This window comes from Aplysia californica, unplaced genomic scaffold, assembly GCF_000002075.1.
Source record: "Aplysia californica isolate F4 #8 unplaced genomic scaffold, AplCal3.0 scaffold00705, whole genome shotgun sequence".
NCBI lineage: Eukaryota > Metazoa > Mollusca > Gastropoda > Aplysiida > Aplysiidae > Aplysia > Aplysia californica.
Genome location: NW_004797975.1, coordinates 92,465 through 105,797, shown reverse-complemented (window position 1 = coordinate 105,797; position 13,333 = coordinate 92,465). Strand labels below are relative to the sequence as shown.

Genomic DNA, 13,333 nt, shown 5'->3' with positions numbered 1-13,333 from the left:
TATACACACACACACACACACACACACACACACACACACACACCTACTACACTGTCCCTATTCCTTGTTCATACTTTCCTTCTAAAATGTTTATTTTCTCTCTTATATCAGTGTCTGTTGAAAGAAATGATCAAGAACAGAAAGAAAAGGCTATGAAAGTGAGAATGGATGCAAGTGAAGATGAGGTAGGTGTGTTTGTGTAGAGATCCTGATTGTGTAACATAAACATTGGTATTTTTTAAATGTTCAGTTGCAGTAGTCTATTTAAAGACTTACATTGTTCGAAGACATATTTTGGTAGCAAATTTTCATGCAGTTTTGTTTGACCAATGTTAGAAAATTGTGAAAGCCAATCTTTTTATCTTATGCAGTTGCGAGCGTCGTAAAACCTCTACTAAAACAATCAAACAATCTTTTTATGTAACTTTTTCTATGTGTGCAATTTTATTTATCAAATTTTTTTCAGTTTTCTATTTACCAAAGTTGTATTAAAAGTTGCTGACATCAAAGAATCAATTAATGTCAAGAATAAATAATATTTCTAATGAATAATGAGACTCATAAAGTCATCACTTGTGCCTAAATTTATTTGAAATTTTTAGTGCAAAGTTTGTTTTTAAAGCAACTCCAGTTTTATGCCTTTTGTTCCTGAAACATTACAAGAGAAGGCATTTTTTCAGATTAAGCTGCTACGAGATGAGATAGATCAACAAAGAATCGAAGTAGCAAACTTAGGTTCCACTCTTCAGAAAAAAGAAAATGATTTGCAGGATATGGGAAAGTCTGTTGGTAAGTTTTGATTAATATCTTTTATAAACAATCAAGTAAATTTATCTCAAGGGATGTTAACTCACTTTGAATATCTAAAACTACAACTTAATTTTTCCATCAGCTTGAAGTGGAGTTTTGCCTCTCAAACACAAAACATAGTGGTCTAAAACATCAGTTACATTTAACCTCTTTGTATAGCTCTCTACCTCCCTATCTTCTTCCCCATAGCGTGCACACCACTGCCATTGTTTCTTGCTGTATAGGAACTTGTAGGCATGGTGAAAACTTCTCGCGGTCTAAATGATCAAAATAGCGTCGATGAGGGTACAATAACAAAACTTATACAATTACATTTCTCTTTTCATAGAAATTATGTTCCACATGTTCCTAATGCTCTGCTCTGATATAAATCCTGGTACATGTAATAGCTTTAAAACTGTTTTTATATCATTGTCATATCAAGGTTTACTGTTTTGACGGCTCATTTTAGGCTATAGTCTCATTAAAATCACACTGTGCCTCTGAGTATTTCAGATGAGTTACAAGCACAAGTAACCTTTTTGTCTGGTCAACTGGAGAACAAGGAGGAAGAGCTCAAGACTTCTTCCCTTCACATTAGTAGTCTTCAGGTTTGATACTCTTCTTTTCATCTCATGATAATACTACAGGATATTAGAATAGTGAAGTTTTTTATACTTTATTTTCTGTGCTCTTGTTAATAAAAATTTAGTGAGCTTCTTTCCGGGTTCACTTTACTATAGATTAGAAATGGACCATATTATAAGCGTACTGAAGTTGCCTCAAAGTACCGGTGGAGATAATGAACCATCAGAAGACACGTTTGGTTTTTTTAACTTATTTTTACGATTCCCTTGTACTTGTAGTTTTTGTCTCAATTTTTTTCTTGTCTACCAAAGCAGATGGGCTTAAGTAATTTTTAGTCCTTTAAATTGGTCCGAACACTAACGCCCATCAACATGTAGGTAATCCTGCTCCTCACTTAAATTTGAAAACATGTTAATCTATTACGACATACTGATTTCAAAATCAAACTTGAGAAAGGAGTTATCTTCAAATGGTTTTTTTCGGCACCAACAATTTAAACATTTTTTTCCGTGATTTAAGGTTTCCTGCAAAGGAGCCTTATCTGAATACTCAATGTGCTGATTTCTTCTGGGGTTTTACTTCCAAATCTAATGAACGTCTCAAACTAATATGTTGGCAATGATGATGTGTTTGTCTGTGTTTAAGAGTTTCAAAGAGTTGCTACATTTATTGTATCTATTTGCTCATAGGAAGAGAGCTCTAAAATGGAAAAAGCTGTGAAGAAACTAGAGCAAGATCTTACTTCTTTACAAACAGCCAAAGATGTAATGGCTTTAGGAATGACTGAAACTAAAACACAGCTACAGGAACAACTTCTCAAAGCTTCAGAGGAAGTGACTACAACCAAAGAACAGCTTGAAGAGGAAAAGAGGAGGTACAGTCTGATGTCACTATTGTGCCCTATGCTGACAAAATGCCTTTTTCTTATTCTCAGTTGTTTTGAGAAATCAACAATTTTTTGTTTCATATAATATCTAAACTATTTTGCGCAGTACACCATTGGTTGATCTCACACCCTGAAGAGAATGCCATTCCCTATGCTTAACAGATATTATAAGAAAACCAAAAATTATTGATTTCTCAAAAATGCTGTAAATAAGAAAAAGGCATTTTGTCAGCTTAGGGCAGTATTGTGATCCCTGATCTCAGGTTTTGTTGAATCAAAATAGGTAGAAGATAAGCCTCTTTTGTGTTTTTTAAACAGCCCCTGACTTTTGTCATTATCACCCTTTTAAGTTCTACAAACGTACTCAGCAATCATTTGCAACAACAGACGGAAAATTTAACTGTTGAAAAGTGAATGTGACGTCTGATAGTTCCATGTATAAACATTTTAGAAAGCATGCAGCTTTTGTGATAATCACTGGCATAGGTGTCTGAACACAGTGTGACTGAATACCACAGAGGAAACCATCTCCTCTCTCCCTAGTTTATTTTAATAAGTTTGTGTTGGTTCACTTTAGTGAGTCTTAATAGTGCATTTGCAATTAAACTGAATAAACAACTTAAGATAAGTGTAACCTCTTAAGAGTTTAACGTTACCATTTTGCATCATTATGCTCATTATCACACTCTAGAGCTGCTTGTAATTTCATCATACTTATAGGCCTATGTATGCTTTTCTTCAAAACAGTTTGAAAAGTTGTGAATCCAGGCTAGAGGAAATGACAGCTTTGATTGAAAATCTTAAGAGTTCAAGAGGTGAGTGAATTTCTGTTTGTTGTAGTGAAAGAATGGATATTCAGCTTTTAGGTCTTTAATGAAAAGAAACCTTAACACTTTGCAGTCACTTATCGCAATAATGCACCGGTGAAAATGATCCGTTTTGGTCACCTGGCGCAGTTCTGTGCCAGGCCCGAGAAGTTTGTTGCAGTCACTCTCCTGGCTGGGAGACCAGATAGGTTATTTTATACTGCTGGCTGTGTGACTGCAAAATGTTTACTGAACCCAACAAAAAGAAACAATTGATGTTACACAAAACAGATGTTAACTGAAATGAACTCATTAGATATCTGTAAACATTCCTTCCTATGTGAATTATGAAAAAAGTATTTACCAGCCACAGATAATACTGCTGCATGTCCACATTGTATATGTTTTTTAAATATTTCTTCAAGAAATTTTTCACAGCTTTTTCGAATCCACAATTAATGTACTAATAATGCTACTATTCTGACATCATGTGAGGCTTGCTGTTGTGCTGGTCACGGTACCGGTAGTGTAAATATTTTAGATTATAGTGTTGTAATGAATGTAGATTATATATTATGATACTGTTATTTATGGAAAAAAAACAAAACATTTTAACTAGTGAAAAGTATTAAAGAAACCTGGCTTTTTTCCTCAGATATTTTGATATTAGAAAAAACTGACGTTGAAATGAATCTGGACACCCAGAAATTCCATCTGGTAACTATGCCTTTTTATTTGATAGGTTAGCAGTTATCTCAGTTGATATCATGCTGGACTGTGGTGCGAATGGCCCTGGTTCAAATCCGTATTGGGAAGTTCTTGAATATGGATTGTGAATGGAGTTATAAAGGCTCTTCATTTGCTTGTCTAGTTCCAGTCACAGCTAGTTGTTGAATTCCGTAAATATAACGTTAAAGATTTGAAAGGGGTATTAAACCTAAACCACTACTTATTTCATAGGTTGGGAGTGCTTTTATTTGAAAAATGTAAGTTGCATCTGTCATTTTTTTGTGTGCATTTCTTCATGTTTGTGGGTTTAACACTTTACCGTCACATCTCGCCGATCGACGATGTTTACCACTCAGTTTCTTTGGACTTTCCCTAAAATGCCTTAAGGCCTTTGATGGCAAGGGTTTTTACTTTATGAGCCTTGTGATGGCAAAGTGTTAATTGTGGAAGGGAGAGGAGGGCCTTTGAGTTGTTGTTTTTTTAAAGGAGGCATAAGATCATTCTTTTTTTTAAAATAAATAATTTCTTGTGGCATGATAGAGAAAATGTTTTATAAATATTACTTTATACCCAAAATATTAAGTTCTTATTTCCGGCTGCCGCAGGTTACTGTTTTTCAAGTGTGTAGGCCTATTTAAGTTTTTTGTTTGTTTTTTGCCCGTGATTCATAACTGGAGAAAATGTACAGTAGAAAGAAAGCCTGCACTTATATAAACTGTTCGGCCCTCTTGACCTTCCTAAAATTTGCACTGTTATAATATAGCAGTCAGGGGATGATGTAATTGTGTGTACTGTCTCCTTTGCGGTTTTAGTTCTAGTTGATTCTTTAAGTTTGGTGTGATATATCTTTGATATCATTCATTTCAGAATTGTCTGATGGCAGAAAAACAGGAAGATAAAGAAGAGATGCACAGACTCAATGGTGAAATTGCCATATTGACAAAGAAAGTGGACAGAGAGAATCTGCTACGAGTCCAAACTCAAGTATGAAAATAATGAATTTGACTTTAAGAGATTTGTCTCATATCTATGTTGAAAACGTTTCATTCTCTTCCTTTTTTTTTGTTTTTGGTCCCATGGTTTAATTCTTCTCTCTGTTTAGACACTACTGTTTGACATAGATAAAGCCAGTACGCTGAATTATTTCAGAAAGATTTTCTCCATAGCATAATTTTTATCCATTTGCTGCAAAGGCATGGAATTCTTATACACAACTTCTGATGACTTAACTTTTAGAACAGCTCAAAATTATTGTTTGGTAAAAATGTGATAGAAAATGGTTTGGAAAGAAAAAGTTGCCAACAGTTTTCAAAAGATAATCCTTTTTTTTTGTTCAGGATGAATGTGAAACATTGCAAGGCAAGATCTCAGCTCTAGAGCTGGAGCGCGTTGAGCACATAGATGAAATTGCAAGCCTTCAAGTGGAACTAAGAGCTAAAGAGGTTTGTTATCACTTTGATATACTGACGCTGAACCTGCATTACTGATTTCGAGTTTTCTTCCAAATGTGTGTAAACAGCTTATGTAAAAGTTCTCCATTAGAGAATATTGTGCAAATCCCCTCCCTGGTTTTTTTTCTTCGGTACTTGTTGCTTATTTATGCCATTCTTGACTGCATTCATGTCGGGCAATACATTACAACTCACATTACTTTATTTAGGGGTCTTTAATCTGCAGCTAGTATCCCTCCATTGATTTGTTATCAAAGTGAACAGTGAGCATGTTTTGGGGCTTTGTTTGCTGTTTTGGGGGGAATCATATTGTATTAATCTGTCCTAGTTTATTTCTTGCTACAGGAAAAGATCAAATGTCTAGAAAGTCTTTTGTCGGAACAAGAAAGCAAAACCATCAATCTTCAGAGTAATGTTGAAAACTTGGAGCAACACTTAACCAGTGAAAGGTGTCCATGGTCATTTCTTGTGACACTGATTCCTTTTTTGTTTGTTTGTTACTTTGTTTCACCTCTTTTGAATTGGAAAAATATTATTTTCTGGTGCAGGTGGAAGCTTGCCTTGTTTATTTGATTGGTTAATTTGCATGGTTCCTTCTTTACTCTTACCTGGTATACGTATAAAATATCTCGACGGTGTGGATGATTGGCAGGTGCTCTGACGTGGTTTGCTCCTTCTTTCCCGTCAAACAACTATCATCTTTATCTCCCTTCCTTCTTTTTTGTGTTTGTTACTCTCTTGTAACACTTCTAATCTTCGTCACTTTTATGACCTTATTGTGTTGCAAGTGCCGTAAAACTCACACTAAAACTAAAACTATCTTGGCAGTGACTCCAGCCACACCCGCTTTTGTTATTTAGAAAGGCAGGCTCCAGTGGCCAAGTGGATCGTGAGCTCAGACTCCTACCTTATTTCAAGCAATGTCTGTGACTCAGAGTTTAAAAAGGTAATGGCTGAGGTGTGTCCTTGAGCTATACATCTATAAACTCTAGTTTAAAAAATAGGGGGGGGGGGGCAAAAACCACAGCAACCAGCAATGATATGCTACTGTTTTAGTTCATTATGTTATTTTATAAAAACTGTATTCCGCTGTGACGGTCATCTTGAAATACATGTGTTCTTCCTGTTTTTCAGATAGCACGAAGTCTTTGTCTTGCTGTCTTTCATTATTTTTCATAATGCTGTATTGTGAGTGACTACAAAACGTATCAATTAGAACATTTTTTCACTTTACATGTTTCATATGGGATTGTCATTTTGAGATTGATTTTCATTATTTATTCCTTAAAAGAAAATTTACACTAATCGTCCGGATACTTTTACAATTCCGAGGAAATTTTCTGTTATTGTTTTCTGTTATATTTTTGTTTTGACCTATTTCATGCACAGGGACCAGAACACAAAAAGAGAAGAGCACATTTCTGTGCTTGAAGAAGACCTTCAGAAACAGGAGAAATGTGTGGCTCTGAAGGATGAGGAGATTGCAGCTCTCAAGAAAGACATTTCTGTAATGAATATAAAAATGGATTCTTAAAATTATTTTTATAAAGATAAATTATATCTCGGCATAGTTATGAAATAAAGATGTTTAATTATCGAAAGGTTGGCTTCTTGGGTCATGCAATCATGCATTGTTTTCTCCCTAAAAATATGTTTATTGCTGTCGCTTAACAACAAGTTAAAAGTTACAAAGTACTGTTGCAACAGTAAAGTAAATAAGTTCTTGAGTGCAGATCAGCAGCGCTTACTCTGTGCTAGAAAAGTGAAAAGCCAACTTTTTGGGGAGGTTTTTCATCTAATTCAAAATATTGATACTTTTGTAGGATGATATTTTGAGTTGTACGGGAAACAGGCCTTACATAATGATTATGGTTTATAGTGTTTTTGTATAGAGAAAAAGTTTGCTTTCCAGTATAATAAGAATCATAAGCATTTGACTCTACCAATTGTCAAGCTACTTATAATCAATTTATATGCAGGGTCTTTACAGTGTCAAGAACTCAATGGCAGATGATCTGAAAGCTACAGTTTCTGAGGTTGAGGAGTATAAGTAAGTGCTTTTACGTCTCAGTCAATTTGTGTTTCTTGCTACTCTTGATTCTCTGCTCTTGTCCATGCAGTCTTTGCCTATATTTAAATGTCCTCTGTGTCTTGATTAGTCTTGTTCACTCACACACACACTCACACACACACACACGCACACACACACACACATGCACTCTCTCTCTTTCTCTCTCTCTTTCTCTCTCTCTCTTTCTCTCTCTCTCTCTCTCTCTGTCTTTCTGTCTCTCTCTCTCTCTTTCCCCATCTCTCCTTCTTTTTCTCTCTCCCCATCTCTCCTTCTTTTTCTCTCTCCCCATCTCTCCTTTTTTTTCTCTCTCTCTCTCTTTGCCCCCCTTCCCCCCCCCCCCCCCCCCCCCCCCCCGTAAATGTATCATTCTTTTGGAAATACCTTTCAAAGAGTTTTGTAGCAAAAATATTAAACTTCTTAACAATGTAATCTTTTCTCATGATGACTATCATATTTCTGTAGAAAGAATGGACTTCTATCTGTGTGTCTTAAAACATTTAATTCTGCCAATGGTTAGTGAGAATAATTATTATAATGCATAAAGAAACTAATATAGCTGTTCCTGTATTTTAAATGTGTTCATAACATTTTGAGTGGGTGGTTAGCGGGTGCTTTGGTGTGGTTTGCTCCTTCTTTCCTATGAAACATCTATCATCCTGATCTCTGTTCCTTTTTTTTGTGTTTGTTACTCTCTTGTAACACCTCTAATCTTTGACACTAATATAACTTTACTGTGTTGCAAGTGCCGTAAAACTCTAACTACATCTAAACAACATTTTAAGGAACACCAAATTTGCTTCAGAATTAAGCTGGAGGAAAAAGAACGCCAAATCACTGAACTGACTTCTGAGCTCGAAGATTTGAGTGAAAAGGGAAAAGAAACTGTGAGTATATATTGTGTTGGTGGTACAAAGTAAAAAAGTAATATGAACATATTTTAATAATGGAGTAAGTCATAAGCTTCCATCAATTTCTAATAAATTTTGGGATATTGTTATTGCTTTCAACCCAGCAGTACATGCGCTTTCATCGTTTTGCTTGATCCTAAGTCCTAGGTAGGCAAGCTGATTGTGCAAGTTTGCTTCAGCTGCTTCTCTGCTCCAATAAGGAGTTGGGGTCAGTATATATAGGCCGTGATAGAAGAAAAGAAAACTCCGCTGTCTCTGATATAGGCTGTGGAGAAAGTGGTAATTGACTGTTTCGTGATGGAAGCTGTACAGTGGTCAGAGAATGGGGACTTGTGGTTTGACATGATTCAGGTGAACTTTTAGTGGGAAACCCCTTGTGGAAAGTCTCAGGAACTCTTTGAAGACTAATTTTGTTTTTTTTTAATTTTAATTTTAAAAAACAAAAAGTTTATTACTTCTGTACTTTATTGTCATTTCCTACAATTGCTGTTTGAATTAAGTCACACTTGTTTGTAGATGTCGCTACTAAGTTTCAGACTGAACATGTTTTAAAAAAACAAAAACAGAATGAAATGCACACCTGTTGTTTAGGGAGATTATTGTAACTTTGTATTTTCTTCTTCTCTCCCCTTATGTGCTGAATCAGGGAAAATCAATGTCGTCTCAGAACAAAAAGATTGCAGATATGATGAAGCAGAACAAGGCCCTTGAAAAGGAGGTAAGGCTGTTTGTGTAGTGTAAATTATATTGAATGCACACTCACACGCACGCACACTTGTATGCATGCTTGCACACAAAGGCACACACAGACACATGCACGCATGCGCGCGCGCACACACACACACACACACACAACACACATACATGATACATTAATACATACACATGCACGCATACACACACGCACATGATAAAACACATTCACACACACACACACATACACAAACACACACACACACACGCACACACACACACACACACACACACACACACACACACACACACACACACACTCACACACACACACTCACACACACACACACACACACACACACACACACACAGATGCACATACATACACAAACTCAATGACTCACTCACTCACTGACACACACACACATCAGAAAAGGTGACTGACTACTTATTGATCACATTTTCACATTTGTTTTGACAACCGTCTTTCACACTACACTGTTGCTTTGTTATTTATGAGTCAAAGGCTTAATTAGTTAGCCAGTCGTGAAGTGAACCTTCGCAGAGGTGAACAACTTGTGTTTCGCGCGCTCATATGACCTTAGCAGTTGCGAGCGCCGTAAAACCTTATACTATACATACATACATACAAAGGCTTAAAAATGTTTTGTACCTTTCCCTCATATTTTTTATAAATGGTGTTACTAACAGGTGAAAACTGCAACAACAAAGCTAAACAAGCAACAAAAGCTCACTGAAGATCAGGCAGAGGAATTGGAAAATCTGAAACAAGAGATCTCCTCTCAGAAAGAACTGAACCTTGAAATGGAAGAGCGTCTCAAAACATGTGTGCAAGATATGCAAAACTTAAAAGTAGCTTGCGAGAGAGATCAAAAGGAAGCTAAGCATGCTACAGAGAAGGTTTGTTATAGCCATATTCACTATGTAGAACTCTTTTCTCTGTTTCCATTGGTACGCTTTAATTGTATTCCTTGGATTCCTTTCTCTTTGTCAAGATCATTTCCTAGATAAATATCCACACTGTTTACCATTTGTACCAAAACAGTATACAGTCGAACCTGCCTTAACGGAAACCTACATAAAACGGGAACCTGTATAAAACGGAAACTCCCCGCTCCCCTCTTGATATATTCCTCTTTAATTACCTGTATAAAACGGAATCCTGTCCAACGTGGAAACGGGAAAAAAAATCCACTCCCTTCCGAGGATTTCACCTGTCTAAGACGGAAAATGCTTTGCCCGCTCACCCCTGATGTGAAACAAAATTTGCAAGTTTGGTTCCGCCGGCTCTAAACTTAATGCCATGGCCATGTCGCTAGGCGAGGAAGGGGAGTAGGGATTAAATTTGGGGGTAGATGTTACCCCATCATGTGAGCCCCGAGCAATGTAGATGGTCAGGGTAGTGTGGGTGTGAAATCTCACGATTGCCCGTGAGAGTGCTCGAGATGCGAGCCACTACGGTAACTTTCCTGGGTAGCCAGAAGCCAGAGGCGTGAAACTAGTTTGACCGATGCCTGCTGCCCAGATCGTACGCCACCCAAGAAAAGAATTCCTTGAATCGTTGTTATATGATGGCAGTGAGGGGTGGCATTGGTTGACTGTGCTTGTTACACCGATAGGTGGGGCTAAGGGTGGAAGTATAGGAGATGTTCAAACATTTCTGTTTTTAACCTTCCAGCCCCAGCCATTTTTGTGCCCTTCCTTACCCCAGTCCCAGCCAACACAGCGGTATTTCAGAGAAACTAGCATGCATTCTAAAAAGTGATCTAGTATCTTTGTAATGAGGTTTAGGTAATAACATAGAACAGTGTTCAAAGGTAAATGAACGAAAATTATGAAAATTACAGTTTAATTAGGTTCGCTAATTTAGAAAAATGCGCAAAATTGGTACCTCCCGAAACTGAGAATATACGCTCTTGGGATGGTGGGAGGTACAAGCTCTGCTGAAAATATACACGCTTGGGGCTGGAAGGGTTAATAGGTCAAACAGTGGTCCTATAAAAGGCAAGGACTGGTGGTAATTGGATAAGTAAGAGTGACGCATGTCATTATCAGACAGGATAGCAGTTGAGAGGTGTGAAGCTTTGACCACTGCTTGCCGATCTGACAAACGATCCTTGATCCCACCGGCAGGGCCTTTGAACTCCCCCCCCCCCCTTCCATCTCCCCCTTAATTTCCTTATTTCCCTGTCTAAGAAGGAAAATGTCTAAGACGGAATTTTTTTCTGGCTCCCTTGCGATTCGTCTTACACAGGTTCGACTGTATGTGTATTGTATTAGGTATTTTTTTTCATACAATATTATCCATTGTCCCCCCCCCCCCTACTCTCCTTCTCTCTCCCTCTCTCTGTCTCTTCCTCTTTCTCTTTCTCTCTCTGTTTCTTACTCTCTTTCTCTCCCTCCCAAATAATTGGAATCTAAAACTTCTAATAGCTTGTAAATTGTTTTCGTTTTCTTCTTATTTTGTTCACGTTTAGAACACTAACAAATGTTCTTATTATCTCTAATTCCTAAGGCTGTTGAGATGCAAGCTAGTGCACAACGAGAGAAAGAAAACGCCCTGGCAATGACAGACTGTCAATTAACAGAGATGATGGCAACACTGGACAGTTACAAACAGAGCAGTGAGAAAGTTGTCTCTGAGAAAGATGTAGAAATTCAAGCCCTGAGATTGAAACTGGAGAGCACCGAAAGAGCGTCTATGGTATTCACATTGTCTTGCCTTCTTGGAAATAGAATAGTTCTTTATGTCAGATATTTTATTTGCTTTTATATTTGAGGAAAGTGATTAACAAAAGAGCTTCAGAAATATGACTTGGAACTGCTTTATCAAAAGTTAAGTTTTAATGAACAGTTCTCTTCACTTTGACGTGATTGACAAAATGGCATCAGAAAAATGAAAGTCTGCATTCAGTTGTTTATTTCCATTGTTGGTTGGAACTTCCTTATGAAAAGTTCCTGGCTTTTGTTGTTACCTTTTTGAGCTGTGCATTTGTAATTTTAATCATGAACTCAATTCTTTTAAGTTAACTTATATATGTTTGTTTAATACTTCATAATTTCAGAAACTTGAGAGAGATATTGCAGAGTACAGAAAAGAAATTAAATTATCAAAAGATCGTTTTGAAAAACTGGAAAGAGAAAAGGTAAGACTTAAAGAATATGGTTTGGGGTATGTTTATGAAAACAAGAGTGAACGTGAGTCTTATGAAATTCCAGCATGATGTTTAATTTTTTGCCTACTTTATTGCTGACACAAAAGTCGCCTGAATTAGAATTCAACTCTCAAATCTCAGAACGTGTAACATGAAGTGTCCTCCACTTAAATGAGTGCTGTAGGCAGAATTTGGGCAAGTGTTGCGGGGACAAAAGTGTTTTTCTGTTGATCTATATTCTGCAGGTTTTTTTATTGGCCTGAATTTAACAGTAGTAATGAGTTTGGGACATGGGACTCTAAAATGGCTTAAGTCCATAAAAGACAAATAGATGGAAACATGTGAGTTTCGGGTTCTATTGATACTGAGCTGATTGTTTGTGTTTGGTTAATCCTAACTAAGGACCAGTCACTCTCCCCTTGCTTCGTGAAAAATGTGCAGGAGAGCAATTTACAATGTGAAGTCCTCTCTGTGGGGACTACATGAGTAAATTTGTCATCACCAAATGTGCATATCGTCTGACCTTGTGAAGAAACAGGTCCATCCCTTTGTAAAAATGTAGATCTGAAAATAGCCTTTTCTTTCTGTTTACCCTTGAAATATTTCTCTAGCCTTTCCTTTAATTTAAACAAATTCTATTTTTTACTTAGTGAAATTGTGCAATCATCAAAGCCATTAGCAATTTAAGGTAGGGTATAATTTTAGTCTAGAGTGTATCGCAAAAACTTTTTCATTATTCCTGAAATGTAATCATTAATTTGTGTAGAGTTTTTAACTTCCACAAAAGTCAGTGCTGAGGTACCAGTAGATGTATTTAGCTTTCTCTCTTTGTAGGACCAGCATATTGCATCTCTTCAGACAGCCGCTGCTGAAAAGGCTCCCTATGACTCTGCTGCCAATACTCATTCCCCTACTGGAAAAGTTCAGGTATGAACGGGAAAAATGAAACATTGCCACTATAGTAATCCGTGACATGAACTCACTTAATCAGGACCCTGCACCTTTGCAGTTGGTTTTTTTTCTCCCGCACATTCCCCTGAAAAACTGTTGGAATCATGCTGCACTGTTTTTCAATTAAGATTTCATTCGTCACTTTTTTTTTACCTTTCTGTGCCTGTCTTTTGTTGTTTTTTTTTCCATTTCATTTCTCATTACTGATCAGATGGTTGAGGTTTTTATGTTTCATAACATAAATAATTATAATGTCTGTTGAAATTTGAGAACTGAAATTTTTCT

General features: G+C 36.7%; 1 protein-coding gene across 1 annotated transcript in view; it reads left to right on the top strand.

Annotated features, from left to right (window-relative positions):
- The window catches only part of LOC101860693 (synaptonemal complex protein 1), a 34,910-nt gene that overhangs the window by 14,828 nt on the left and 6,749 nt on the right, over window positions 1–13,333 (top strand). The window contains exons 10-26 of the mRNA XM_013088226.2: window positions 112–185; window positions 681–789; window positions 1,306–1,400; window positions 2,067–2,251; window positions 3,011–3,078; window positions 3,725–3,786; window positions 4,666–4,782; window positions 5,136–5,240; window positions 5,595–5,698; window positions 6,639–6,756; window positions 7,229–7,299; window positions 8,123–8,204; window positions 8,875–8,946; window positions 9,633–9,842; window positions 11,458–11,646; window positions 12,008–12,088; window positions 12,932–13,024. Coding sequence (XP_012943680.1) covers window positions 112–185; window positions 681–789; window positions 1,306–1,400; window positions 2,067–2,251; window positions 3,011–3,078; window positions 3,725–3,786; window positions 4,666–4,782; window positions 5,136–5,240; window positions 5,595–5,698; window positions 6,639–6,756; window positions 7,229–7,299; window positions 8,123–8,204; window positions 8,875–8,946; window positions 9,633–9,842; window positions 11,458–11,646; window positions 12,008–12,088; window positions 12,932–13,024 — 1,835 coding nt within the window. The remainder of the gene's footprint in view (window positions 1–111; window positions 186–680; window positions 790–1,305; window positions 1,401–2,066; window positions 2,252–3,010; window positions 3,079–3,724; window positions 3,787–4,665; window positions 4,783–5,135; window positions 5,241–5,594; window positions 5,699–6,638; window positions 6,757–7,228; window positions 7,300–8,122; window positions 8,205–8,874; window positions 8,947–9,632; window positions 9,843–11,457; window positions 11,647–12,007; window positions 12,089–12,931; window positions 13,025–13,333) is intronic.